Source organism: Vitis riparia, chromosome 6 (assembly GCF_004353265.1).
Source record: "Vitis riparia cultivar Riparia Gloire de Montpellier isolate 1030 chromosome 6, EGFV_Vit.rip_1.0, whole genome shotgun sequence".
NCBI classification, from domain to species: Eukaryota; Viridiplantae; Streptophyta; class Magnoliopsida; order Vitales; family Vitaceae; genus Vitis; species Vitis riparia.
In genome coordinates this window covers 1,232,254-1,247,004 of record NC_048436.1, presented here as the reverse complement: position 1 = coordinate 1,247,004, position 14,751 = coordinate 1,232,254, and the positions used below count along the sequence as shown (strand labels likewise).

The 14,751-nt window shown below is 37.7% G+C and overlaps 1 protein-coding gene across 1 annotated transcript; it reads left to right on the top strand.

The window, feature by feature from the left end:
* The first annotated feature begins 1,988 nt into the window (after positions 1–1,988).
* On the top strand, positions 1,989–14,092 carry LOC117915939 (N-carbamoylputrescine amidase). The gene is made up of 9 exons (XM_034831701.1): positions 1,989–2,173; positions 2,963–3,011; positions 11,956–12,047; positions 12,230–12,381; positions 12,464–12,510; positions 12,625–12,658; positions 12,919–13,085; positions 13,449–13,545; positions 13,720–14,092. Exons 1-9 carry the CDS (start codon positions 2,046–2,048, stop codon positions 13,887–13,889), a joined length of 936 nt encoding a protein of 311 aa, XP_034687592.1. The 5' UTR covers positions 1,989–2,045; the 3' UTR covers positions 13,890–14,092.
* Positions 14,093–14,751: the final 659 nt, after the last annotated feature.

Below are 14,751 nucleotides of genomic sequence, written 5' to 3'. Positions count from 1 at the left end.
TGAGTAGCCACTTGAAATTCTAGGCTCATGAAAAGAAAGACAATAGACTTGATTCTTACCAAGTCTTCATTGTTCGAAGAAAGTGGCATTACCGTCTTATCAGGAGATGATAAGCCCAACATGACCTCAAATATTGTTGTTATTTTAGATTGATCACGTAAAGTTTCATAGGTAGTGGCTTGAACATGAGACAAGTTTTCCTCTGTTTCTAACCCTTCTTAAATGAGGAAAGCTTTCTTGATGAGATCTATCACATTGTTTATAGAAGAGTTGATGACAATCTATTTTGGGATGGAGGGAGTATCCTCCTCTCTATCCCTTTCTCTCCTATTCCTAATTTCTAATATGACCATTAGAACCTTTCCTAACTCATCTTTTATTTCTTCAAGGAATATTACTTAGGATTTCTTTAAGAAATATTACTTGTGACTTCAAGGGCATTTGTTTTTTCAACTTTTTGCTGAAAGCAATTTACTTTCAGATTTTAAATTATTTGTTTTTTACTTTTTCATGACTTATTATAAATTTTTTGTTGAATAGAAAAAATCAAAATATTTGACTTTTTTTAAATAGAAAAGATACTGTGTTGATTTTTCTTTACTTTTTAATATTTAATAAAAATAAAATATTAAAAAACAAATAATCTAATACTTAACACTATTAAGTATTAAATTTTTATTTAGAATTAAGTACAAAAACAAACACCACCTTCTTCAAGGAATATTCCAAACCTATTTCTTTTGAAAGAGCAAGATGATCCTAACACTCAAAGAGTCTTAAAACTGGAAAGCTTTTGTTTCTTATGGTGATGGCGCTCTCAGATTTCAAAACATTAGTCATTAGTAGGAGGGATTCATTTGATAGCTTGATTAACCCACCTTCTTAAGAAGTAGAAAATCTTGCTATCTCCTAGATTTTTGCAGTGTCATCACAAACACTTTGATTACTTCATTGGAAATCTTATTGCAAAACCTCCACTCTTCTTTGTACAGAGGAAAAACACACTCTATTCCTTAATAAAAGACTCATGATTGGGAAAGTGAAAGCAGGGATAATAGATGGAAAAGACACCCACCAAGTGATCCAAAGGTCCATGGAACATTCCTTAGCCTTTTCATACTTTTGAGAATCAAATTTCCAATCTCCATATACTTCCACGTATCCATTCTCCATTCTTTAAAGGAGAGAATAAATAAGTGCTTTCCTTTTTCATCTTCAAAATGTATGCAAAGGGAATATCCCTTAGACCAAGATCCAAATTATGCCAAGGGTTAAGCACTAGACACCCTGTAAGTATTCTAATTATATTGGAATGGAATTGGCTATGATGTAGGTAAAAGTGGTCGAAGAGTTGATAGACAAAAGGTGGAAAGGTGGTATTAGAGTGCGTTTGAAAGTAATTTTAGAAAACGTTTATAGTATTTTCAAAACTTGAATGATAAAAACTTTTAAGTATTAAAAATATTAAAAACACTTCTTAGAATTACTACCAAACGGGTTCTTAGTCTTACTTGAAAGTGAGATTAATACAAAGTTATTTTAATATCTTTCTTAAAGTTTAGAGTCCTTCGAAAAAAGGACATGATTAATATGACGACTTCTTGAGATTCTAAGTTGCAAGAAGTCGCCATATTAATCAAAGACGATAGGGATAAAGGAATGAACCAAGACAACAAGAGCGAGAAACAATGCTCACCAAGAGGGATGAGGACTAAGAGGAAATTATGGTAAGCAAGAATTAATCGAAAATGAAAACCATTCGAATAACAAGATTAAACCGAGAGGAATGAAAAAATATATGAAATTCTAGTGGTATTTTGTAGAATTTCAATAACAGAGAAACATTAATTTCTTTCACAATAATTAATAACATAATTGAAGATAGAGACGACAGAAAAATTGAAAATTCAGAAAGACACTAACAAATAATAATTAATGAGAGACAGATTGTCCATTAAGTCATAGATATTGAAATTTACATCATTACATGGTGAATGGTCGGTCCGAAACCGACCTGATTAAAAGGTTCAGTTTTGGATGCAAGAATGGCGGCTGTGGGTAGAGAAGTAGAGAAGAGGGAAGGGAGAATGGAGGGAAACAGAGTAGTGGTGGTTTCAGCTCTGCAATTCGCCTGCACCGACGACGTCCCCACTAACCTCAATACCGCTGAAAGGTTTCTCTCTTCTTTTTCTCATCTTTTTATTTTTGATCTTCTGGTCTCTTTGGTTGTTCATATTTTCTAAAGTAACAAGATCAAAACTATGTGGTTTGGGCTTCTATTTAGCTGTGTATGATTTCCCAACTTTTTATTTTATATTTTCTTTTCATTTACTGGGATTTCTCAGCACCCAAATGGGTTACTAGGGTTTTGGGTTTCGAGGTTTTAGATCTAGTGTTTCATAACTCAGTGCCCTGCTATTTTTCTTGTCAATATTATGATGTGCGTATACACACAACACAATCAGGGATGAAAACTGCCCTTCTTGGGTCCAAGCATTCATGTGAAGCACAAGCACCTCTTTCTTCCTTTTCTTTGAGTTTTCACTCTCATTTATGTATTTCATTTGAATTCTTCATGCCCTTCTTTGTTGTTTTTGAATCCATACGCTTAGCTTACAAATCTGTTTCCAATTATGTATAACAGTACAGACTTACAGTATCCTTGATGTTTTGTGTTTACAATTTTTTGGAGCAACTGAATCAATATCAGTTCCATTATTTTGGGTGGGGATTCTTCCTGTTTTGCCCTTATACTCTAGGAGCTTTTTCAGCCTCTAATATCCTTGATGCTGTTGGCATCTAGTCATGAAGATCCTGGTTGGTTTTTCAGCGTTTAATTATTTTCGTTATGCATTGTTATATGTGCTGCTTTTGGGTGATATTCACGTCATGATAACATTTTCACCTTTTATGAAATTTTGGCATATTGTATGGTGTTGCTAAGGTACCTTCTCATATGCAGGTTGGTGAGAGCTGCTCACAGGGTGGGTGCAAATATTATTCTTATTCAGGTATGTGCTTGGGAAGCCTGGGATATATATATTTCTTGCAGGAGTATGCGTGCTGAATGCATTTTTAAAGCTGTACTGTGACTTTGGTGTGTGTATTTTATGAATTTCTATAGTGGTCCTTGAGGTCATTTGTTTGTTTTAACTCTGGAGTGCTTTATCCTCTTGCAAATGCTGAATGTTGTGAACCAAACAGGAGTAGATGTGTGCTTGGGACAATTTAGATATTTAGGAACCTGGGAAGAAGGAAACTGAAATATTATGGGCTATCTTTATCCTTTGAGAGTTAAAAGGCAAACCTATAGTTCACTTTTCTGGATGCTGATTTATTCATTTAATTTTTTTTTAGTTTTTACATTTTTAATAAGCATATAAGATTTTTAGTTCATAGAGTTTTTCTTTGTGGTTTTCTAGATTTAAATAATAAGTTCTCATTGCAAATATGTCTCAATTTATATATGATCCTTGGAACTTACATTGTGCATTTTTAGACGTTTAAAGAAAAGTTCTCCTTAAGACACAAAATGGCTTCATTTGTATTTGGTATTTTAAACTTATATGACTTTGTGCTTTTTTAGAGATTTAAGGAAAAATTTTTATCGTTAATAGTTTACATTATTTTGTAGTATTTTTAAATAAAATACTTGAACAAACAGTACATTCTTTCTATATTTTTGGAAAGTTAAGAAAAAATCAGCAATAGTTCATATTAATTTTATATATATAAATTGTCAATTGAGCATAATCATATCAAGTTGACACTTAAGTTAGTGTATTATGCATGTCAAGTTGAATACTGGCTAACCTAACTCAATTGAAGCATTGATCAACAAATTGGTACGAGTTATGTCATGTTACTCTCTACTAAACTGGTAATGTTTGTGCCTAAAGAATTTTGACACAATTATTCGATGCGTTGTGTGTGGTTTGAGTAAAATTTTAGAATAATCTTACCTGAATACAGCAGACCTGATTTGACTTATTGACACCCAATTTTATGAGGGGGAAGTTTGAGAAAGACATTGGAGAGAGATGAATGAAGTAGAGAAGTGCATTTGAGTTTCTTGTGGTTGTTGATCTTGAATATGGATCCTGTTAAAGGAAAGTTCAGTTAGATATCCATAAGGCTCCGTATTTTTTTTTGATAGGTAAGTAAAGATTGTATTAAACATAAACAAGAAGGTATACACAACATATACAAAGCAACCAAAAGACCAAAAAAAGACTCGAAAACATAAAAACCAACATCCGCACCCTACAAAGAGCCTAACCAATCCACAAAGTCTAATAGCGACAAAGAACTACCCCCAATATACAATCTAACTTAGTCCCAAAAAAGATACAAAAAAGAATTTTTAATTGTTTGGTCCATGCTTTCAAAACCATCAAAAGCTCTCCTATACATCTCCCTCTATATGGTCCAAAACAAGCACAATGGAGCAAATTTCAAAGGCTTTTCTTTTTTCTAACAAAGGAACCATGCTAGCTCAAGAGACCCCCTCTAACTAAAGAGTGTATCACCCGCGGTACACCAAAAAGAACATAAATCAACTGCCACAAATGCGTGGTACAAACTACTAGGTAGTCAAGAACCAAGGCACTCTTAAAATGTGTTTGCGGATGAAATGAGGATGTTGAGATGCATGAGAGGTAACACAAGAAAAGATTGTTCAGGGAATGAATGCATTTATAAGAAAGTAGAGGTGGCTCCAATTTAGATATGATATGAGAGATTGTCTGTTTACATGCAACAAAGATCCATGACTACACAGGCAAGAAGGCCAATATGATTTAAGTAGAAAGTGTTGCAATGGAAAAAGGTAGGCTAAGAAGAATATGGGATTTGGGTAAAGGTAGTTGGAAAATATCTGATAGCTAATATTTGACTGAAGAGATGGCCATAGCTGGAGCTAAATGACAAAGAAAGTGTTGAGAGAGAGAGAAAGAAGAAAGACCTTGATTCTCATTAATGTGATAATCTACTTACAATTGAGAAATATATATATATACAAGGCTAAGAGTCCTACAAGGCTAAGAGTCCTAACTACCATACATGTGTCTTACCATATATGTGTCCTATATTAACAAGGAAAGGTTATACACTATAAATACATTATATTCAACACTCCCCCTCAAGCTGGAGCATATACGTCATATGCACCAAACTTGTTACAAATATATTTAATCCTAGGACCTCTGAGAGATTTAGTGAAGATGTCAGCTAGTTGATCATTTGAATTAACAAAACTTGTAGCAACACATCCTGATGCGATCTTCTCTCTAATGAAATGACAGTCAACTTCAATATGTTTGGTCCTTTCATGAAAGACTGGATTGGATGTAATATGTAATGCGGCCTGATTATCACATATGAGTTTCATCTGTTCATCCTTTCCAAATCTCAACTCTCGAAGAAGATGTCTCAACCATATGAGTTCACATGTTGCCAAAGCCATAGCTCGATACTCGGCTTCAGCGCTAGATCTGGCCACTACATCTTGTTTCTTACTCTTCCAAGATATTAGATTACCTCCAATAAAAACACAGTACCCTGAAGTGGAACGTCTATCTGTGTGTGAGCCAGCCCAATCTGCATCTGTGTAACCAACAACCTGAGTATGACCTCTGTTCTCGTACAACACACCTTGGCCTGGTGTACTTTTGATATATCGAAGAATGCGGATTACAGCATCCCAATGGCTATCACATGGTGACTGTAGGAATTGACTAACAACACTCACAGGAAAAGAAATGTCTGGACGAGTAATGGTGAGATAGTTCAATTTACCTACAAGCCGTCGATATCTCCCGGGGTCTCCTAAAGGCTCCCCCTGTCCTGGTACAAGTTTGACATTCGGATCCATAGGTGTGTCTACCGGTTTACAGTCTAACATACCGGTTTCTTCCAGGATGTCTAAAGCATACTTTCTTTGGGAAAGGACCACAGCAGAACTGGATTGAGCTATCTCAATTCCCAAGAAATACTTGAGTTTCCCCAAGTCTTTGGTCTGAAAGTGGGTAAAAAGGTGTTGCTTTAGTTTCTGAATACCATCCTGATCATTGCCTGTAATGACGATGTCGTCCACATAAACAACCAGATAAATACACTGCCCCAAAGAGTTATGATGATAGAAAACTGAATGGTCTGCTGTACTGCGAAGCATGCCAAACTCTTGAACAACAGAACTAAAACGGCCAAACCATGCTCGAGGAGATTGTTTCAAGCCATATAGAGAACGACGTAACCTGCATACTAAACCAGACTCCCCCTGAGCAACAAAACCAGGAGGTTGCTCCATATAAACCTCCTCGGCAAGATCACCATGAAGGAAGACATTTTTAATATCCAATTGATAAAGAGACCAAGAACACATGGCAGCCATGGAGAGAAGCAGACGGACAGAAGCAATCTTGGCAACAGGAGAGAATGTGTCACCATAATCAGAACCATAAACCTGAGTATAACCTTTAGCAACTAAGCGGGCCTTAAGGCGATCAACCTGACCATCAGGACCAACCTTAACTGCGTAGACCCAACGATAGCCAACGGTAGATTTACCCGAGGGTAAAACAACAAGATCCCAAGTGTCATTAGAGTGCAGAGCAGCCATTTCATCCACCATTGCCTGTCGCCAGCCTGGATGGGAAAGAGCTTCATGGGTGCTCTTTGGAAGAGAAACAGAGGATATAGCAGAAACAAAAGCAGAATAGGGTGAAGATAATCGATGATAACTCAAAAAATTGTAAATAGGATGAGGATTACGAGTAGAGCGAGTACCTTTCCGAACAGCAATGGGTAAGTCATTAGGAGAAGGCAGAGCCGGGGTAGGTGAAGCCGAAGGGATAGGAAGTGAGTCAGCAGGTGCCTCAGCAAAAGGGAGAGGAGCAACGACACGAGGGCGACGATGATAAACCTGAAGTGGTCGAGGAGGCATAGCATCAAGTGGGGAGACAATGGGAATAGGCAAGACTTCAGAAACAGGAAGAGACTCAGAAGTGGTGGAAAAGAATGGTGAGTCCTCAAAGAAGGTGACATCAGCGGAGATAAAGTATCGATGAGTCTCAAGGGAATAACAACGATAACCCTTCTGAAGTCTGGAGTATCCCAAGAAGAGACACTTCATGGCTTTGGCGGAAAGCTTGTCCTGTCCAGGAGTGAGAATATGAACAAAACAAGTACAACCAAAGACACGAGGAGGAAGGTAATAAAGTGGTTGGTCAGGGAAGAGAAGGGAGTGAGGAATCTGATCATGTAAGACAGAGGAGGGCATACGATTAATCAAATAACAAGTGGTAAGAACAGCGTCCCCCCAAAAACGAAAAGGAACATTACTATGGAGGAGGAGAGTACGAGCTGTCTCAACAAGATGTCGATTCTTGCGTTTAGCTACCCCATTTTGTTGAGGAGTATGAGCACAAGAAGACTGATGAAGAATCCCATGATGGGACATAAACGAAGTAAATGGTGCTGAAAAATATTCCTTGGCATTGTCACTGCGTAACACACAAATAGAAATATTGAACTGGGTTTGGATTTCAACATAAAATTTTTGGAAAATAGAGAATAACTCAGCTCGATTTTTCATTAAAAATAACCAAGTACATCGAGAATAGTCATCAATGAAAGTGACAAAATACTGAAATCCTAAAGTAGACGCGGTCCGACAAGGACCCCAAACATCAGTGTGGACAAGCTCAAAAGGAGACTTTGCCCGATTATTCAAACGTTTTGGGAATGAGACACGAGTATGTTTCCCAAGCTGACATGACTCACACGGAAGCGACGATAAAGTGGAAAAACGAGGGACCATCTTCTGGAACTTGGAGAGACTAGGGTGACCCAGACGATTGTGAATGAGGAGAGGAGCATCAGTGGAAATGCAAACTGCAAGAGATGAATCCGAGGTGAGGTGATAGAGGCCTTGAGACTCACGTCCTATGCCAATCGTCTTCCCCGTACTCCGGTCCTGCAAGGTCACAAATTTATCAGAAAAGGTAATAGAGCAATTAAGAGTACGAGTGATTTTGCTGATGGAAATAAGATTAAAAGGACATTCAGGAGTATAAAGGACAGAAGTGAGAGGTAGAGAAGGTAGAGGAAGGGCCAAACCAATACCTTTAGCCACAGTTTGAGAACCATTAGCTAAGGTAACAGTAGGTAAAGCAGAGGTAGTAGTAATAGAGGAGAAAAGATCCTTATTACCAGATAAGTGATCAGAAGCTCCAGAATCTAGAATCCAGGGTCCAAGAGAAGATGTGTGGGTAAGGCAGGCAGAGGCATTACCAGGCTGGGCAACAGAGGCAACAGAAGCCTGAGATGCGGAAGAGCTCGGAGGCTGAGGCAGCGGAGAATCAGAGGACTGGGCCACATGGGCAGTACGAGGAGGTCGTCCATGTAACTGATAGCAACGATCGCGAGTGTGGCCAAGTTTATTGCAATAGGTGCAATGAGGACGTTGACCTCTACCTCGGGTACCACTGCGGCCTCCTCGAGAGCTAGTTTGAGAAACTAACACAGAAGAATCTGAAGTGCTATCAGATGGCAAAGTCTGAGTGGAGGAGATACGGAGGAGGCGAGCAAACACATCATCCAAGGACGGAACTGATGAACTACCAAGAATCTGATCGCGGACAGGCTCAAGATCCGGACGGAGGCCAATAAGAGTAAGAACCATGAAGAACTGGTCAAGCTGTGTTTGTTGAGCCCCAACATCAGGAGTAAGAGGCATCACAGTCAAGAACTCCTCCTTAAGAGAGGCAATCTGGCCAATATAAGTAGATAGATCCAAGTCCTGTTGGCTGAGATGGACAATAGCAGAAGCCACCTTATAAAGACGCTGGATATCATTCGTATATAATCCTTTGGCCTGAGTCCAAAATTTAAAACAAGTTTTGTAGGCCCGAAGATGAAGAAGAATCTTGGGATCAACCGATTGCCATAATACACTACATAACTGTGCATCTATCTTCCTCCACTGTACGCGGTCAACCTCAGGGATATCTGCCTCCTGTGTAATCAAGTGATCCTCATATCCTTGACCCATAAACCAAAGTTCAACAGAGGCAGACCAGGAAAGATAATTGTCACTGCCAACCAATTTCTTCGAAGTAATCATAGGAGATCCAGATATAACAGCGGAAAAAATGGAATTTTTAGTATTCATATCTACTTATCTGGAGAATGAAGTATGTTTGGATCGAAGAAAGCCCTAATACGGCTTCAGATTGCGGCGTGGCACCACCGAAAAAGGGAGACGGCCTCAGATCGCGGCGTGGTACCACCAGAAAGGTAGAAGAACACTTCCCAAGGCACGTGCAGGGATTGGAGTGGAGAAAAAGTAGTGGGAGCTTTGCCGGAAAGACTGTTTGGAGGGCCGACGGAGACAAAAATCCCCAAAAGAGGTATGTGCAGGGCTCGGATGGGAGAACCAGGGAGGTAGGGAGGCTGGTCGGCGTCAGGCGAAGCTGGAAGAGGAGGCGCGTCGCCGGAAAAGGCCTCACGCGCCCTCACGCACCGGCGCGTGAGATGCAACTGCCAGCCGGAAAATTGCGCGTGGACGGAGCGTGGAGGCTCTTTTGGTGCCGGCGCCTTCACAAAAGTTGGAGATCTCCTCCAGGCGCTCCTTCTGGTATGGTCGGTGTCGGAAAAATACGTCGCCGGAAAGTTCGCCGGAAAGTTCGCCGGAAAGTTCACCGGAAAAGTTCGCCGGCGGTGAGTGGTTTCTGTCGACGATCTGAATGACCGGAAAGTATTGGGAGATGGGGAAAGTGACCGGAATGAAACATGGTCACCGGAAGGTTTCCCGGAGTTGATAACACGGGAAACAGGAAAGAATTAGGTTTTCTTCCTTGGCTCTGATACCATGTTGAGAGAGAGAGAAAGAAGAAAGACCTTGATTCTCATTAATGTGATAATCTACTTACAATTGAGAAATATATATATATACAAGGCTAAGAGTCCTACAAGGCTAAGAGAACTACCATACATGTGTCCTACCATATATGTGTCCTATATTAACAAGGAAAGGTTATACACTATAAATACATTATATTCAACAGAAAGGATTGGGTTTAGTTTTATTTAATTAATAAAAACTTGTTCTTTGTTGTGCTAAACTTAGATTAAAAAGTGTTTAGATCAGAAATGGGCAAAGAAAAATATTTACAATGGATTATTAGATTATTTTGTCATTGCTAATTTCTTCTTGCAAACAAAATTGCTACACTTCTGTTGAATCACATGATTGAACATGTGGTGATTCGAGACTTGGAGCATAAATAATAAGCTAGGTTAAATCCAACAATTTTGGATAATCATAAATCATTGCTTGAAACAGGTTGTGGAAATATCAATCCCATTACGGCCAGCCCGTATCTCTCTTTTCCACATTTGTCTTCTGGTCTCCCAATTGACTGCATTAATCTAAAGCAAGCATCTCTGGATGCTGAATTCTTTTAAAAGATGAAGATGACAACTTCAACAAGGTCAACTTTGGGCAAGTTTATGAGCATAGACATCTAATACTCCTTTGTAATTTGTGGGAGTTCTTTCATTTACTGGTAGAAAAAGTTAAAAAAAGATGGTTTTTTTTTTTTTTATTCATGTGCTCTACACACGCTAACTCCTTCAATAGGGCTTTGTTTCACTAGATAAGAGTCATAAGACATCACCAACATACATTGTTAAATGGTTGCAACTATGGCAGGCTTGATGTCACTTGTGGTGGGATTTTTTTGAGTATATACATGCTTTATTAATCACCATGGTTTTGTCAAGTTTGTAAATTTGGTAGGCAATTTTATTATTATTTTACATAATATGTTAGGATATTCTAGTGTTTTCAATTTATCAATCTCCATAGGTTAGTTAATTGACTATTACTTGTAAGTTTGAAACACTTGTCACTGGCCTGAATTGCAAGACTCCATCCTTGCACTCTGCCGCCTTGCATGACAAATGATCATGCAAGACTCCAATTTCTACTTTCAATTGACCTACAAGACTATTTTTTGACAAAAATCTGTCTAGAACGCTTTTTCGCAAAGATTGTAAATGGAAATAAAAGAACAAGAAAAAGTATGGAGAACAAAAAAAAAGTGGAACTAAAAGCTGGCAGGTATTACCCCAATTAAAACCGGTCAAGAATTATGAGAAAAGAACTTGGTTGAAATATTTATTAAAATTAAAATTAAAAGGAAAAAAGTAGAAAGCATACTCATCTTATAAATATTTAACGAAGGAAAGAAATATTGTTAAAAAACTTAAGACCTGTTTGATTTATCTGCAACTTCTATTAAACTACTTCTTTGACAATATTAGTTTGAAAAATTGGTTAGTATTTAGTGTATTAAAAAAATTAAATTCTGAAACCTCTTGTTGGAAGCTTTTTGCAAAAGTATCTAGGCCCTCGCTCTGTTGAAAAGAGCCTTCTGCCATAAGGTGCTCTAGTATGTAACCAAGCATAGTGCAAAGTGCTAAGTGTTAGAAAGAACTTTTAGGAGTTCAGAAAAAAACTGTAGTAAATAGGGTCTTAGTGAATATATGGAAATGGAGAGGAAAAAAGAGGGGGAAAAAAAAAAGAAAAAGAAAAAAGAGAAAGGAAAAACAAGAAAAAGACGAGTTGTAGAAAGTTGGGAAGCAGGGGACTGGGGGCTGTTAATTGTTTCTTCTACCTTTTTTTCTAATTTTTTATTCTCGGGTTTTTTTTTTTTTCCTTGTCAAATTAAGGATACACAAAATTAAGAAGTTAAAATGAGCAACTATGAAATCCCTGGAAGATGACTTCCCAAGGACAACAGTGAGATCACCTGACAATTAAATTGGCATCCCATCTGTTGGAGTACAATCAATAAATGCTTTTAACACCATACCACAAAGGAGTAGCTCTCCCAAAATCCTTTATATTCATTTTTAGTTTTTACCTTGTGTGCTTATGGGTTCATCCAGGAACTATTTGAAGGATATTACTTCTGTCAAGCACAGAGGGAGGATTTCTTTCAGCGAGCAAAGCCTTACAAGGGTCATCCTACAATTCTGAGGTAAATGTTTCAACCCAAACCTGGCTTCTAGATTTTCTCAGCTAGTTGGAATGTCATCCTCCTGTACCCAATTAATTCTCTTCCTATTTTTATAGCACAGGAACAAAAGGACATCTTGAATTCCTACTACATTTACAATTTAATCAAGTTGAACTTATGTTGTACATCTGCATGCTATGCAGGATGCAAAAACTTGCAAAAGAGTTGGGAGTAGTGATACCAGTTAGCTTCTTTGAAGAGGCAAACAATGCTCATTACAATTCAATTGCCATAGTTGATGCTGATGGCACTGATCTTGGAATCTACAGAAAGTCCCATATCCCAGATGGACCAGGTATGTGAATGTAAGGATACTATATACCGAGCTGGTATGTTTTCTATCCATTTTGATTATAATAAATAGTTATTTCTTACAGGCTACCAGGAAAAGTTTTACTTCAATCCAGGCGACACTGGCTTTAAGGTGCTTACTTTGATGAAATTTCATCAGATCTAGTGCTTCCTCAGTACATTTAGTTTGGTGGTGATTTTATTTTCTAGTGAAACTTATGGTAATTATAATGCTGCTGGTGAACAGGTTTTTGAAACTAAGTTTGCAAAAATTGGAGTTGGTAAGAATTTTTTCTATTATGCTTTTACTTTAATATTAAAGATTTTATTTATTTATGCTTCTTAGGTCTGATAGTAATTTTATTTAGGCAAACCAACCGACTAATGGGGTGCATCCAAAGGGTTGTATGAAAATCTTCAACTATAAAATGCTATACTCTAGGCTCTGGCTTTACAATGCAAACATGCATGTGTTAATTTCACAGCTTAGAAGCAGGATTTTTAGTGTTTGCTTCACCATTTCATTGTATTTTAATGTCAGCAATATGCTGGGATCAGTGGTTTCCAGAGGCAGCTCGAGCTATGGTTCTTCAAGGTGCAGAGATTCTTTTGTACCCTACTGCTATTGGGTCTGAACCTCAAGATACTGGACTTGATTCTCGTGATCACTGGAAGCGAGTGATGCAAGGACATGCTGGGGCTAATTTGGTAAGTTAACTGACAATTTTTATTTTTTGTTCAACCTTAGAATCAGTTTATTTGATTCTTAAGTTAATTTATGTGTGATGCTGCCCATGTGCTTTCTGTAAAGAGTTGATTGGCATTTTGTATCTTGCTTTATTTTTAAAGCTCCCCTGTCCTTGGACTAATAATCATCCATTCAAGTAATCAAGCACCTTATCTTATCATCCCTAAAGCAAGGAAATGACAGACTAGATGTTCTCTGTTGTTGCTGCCCTTTTAAATCTAGGGTTTGCCATTAATTGTGAAGTTTGAGTATCATGTTTACAGAAGTTGGTGTCACATAAATGCTACTGCTCAATGGGGATTAATCTACTTTTGTTAATTCAGGTACCTCTAGTAGCTTCAAACCGCATTGGGAAGGAGATAATCCAGACAGAGCATGGAAATAGCGAAATCACATTCTATGGAAACTCTTTTATAGCAGGTACTTTCCATTCATTGTTTTGATCATCTGCAGAGTTCAATTTACTCTCTTATCCCTTAGTTACATGCATGGAATTCTACCCTAAGATCAACTTTATTTCAGTTTTCTATTGGACTGAAATCTGTATCTCTGTTTGCTTGCAATGATGAACATGCTTGAATATTGTGATTATAGGACCCACTGGAGAAATTGTCATAGCTGCTGGTGATAAAGAGGAAGCTGTTATTGTAGCACAATTTGATCTGGATAAAATCAAATCCAAGAGATATAGTTGGGGAATATTTAGGGATCGGCGCCCAGACCTATATAAGGTGCTTCTGACATTAGATGGCAGCAAACCCTGACTATGTTTAGTATCCCTTTTCCAATAATACCTTGTTGTAGAGGTAACAAAGAAAATTGTTTAACCATTATACCTCACTGTAGAGGTAACAAAGAAAATTATTTAACCATCATATTGTTTTTCAAGAAAAAAAGAGTTAAAAACATGATTGAACATTGATGCTTTTCATAAATATTTCAGAATAAAAATGATTATGTAAAAATATATTTAGCATCTTCTCAGATCTAAAGTATGGTTCATTAAGCACTGTTAGGGTGTCATATGCTATGTGTTGCATGTATTCTGATGCAGGATTAATCACTAGAGCATTATCTATTGGAAGATTAGCTGATCACCTCTACCTTAAATTTGTGTGATGAAGTGATTTTTGACCATTTAATCTGAAGATTTGCTCTCAAGCAAGGGGTAAAACTAGGTGGTAAAAAATATTATAATCCTTATGGTTTACCCTTTTGATATCGAAGTGGACCCTTTGATTTTTGGGTTCCACTCTTCTATTTGCAAGCCACTTGTTCTATACTTTAAGTTTGAGAGATGTAGTACATGCATTGTATATGATTGTCAGCTAGGATGTTCAACACTTTAAATGACATAGAGCAGGCTATAAAATCTCGAGCATTGTATTGGAGTGGAGCCTGAAATTACAATCTATGAGTGGAAGAATTGTATGTGTGTGTGATTGTAGCCTGGACACAGGGCCTTTGGTAGATCCCTATTAACTGGAAATCTCTCTTTGGAAGCATTGCTGCCTCAGATTTTCTCATTCTGTCTGCAACTAGTAGGGTTTCTGTGTAGTTCATATGTGTTCCAGAACAAGACGAGAAAATATTTAGGCCTTAGAAGGCTTGGAACATGTCTTGCCA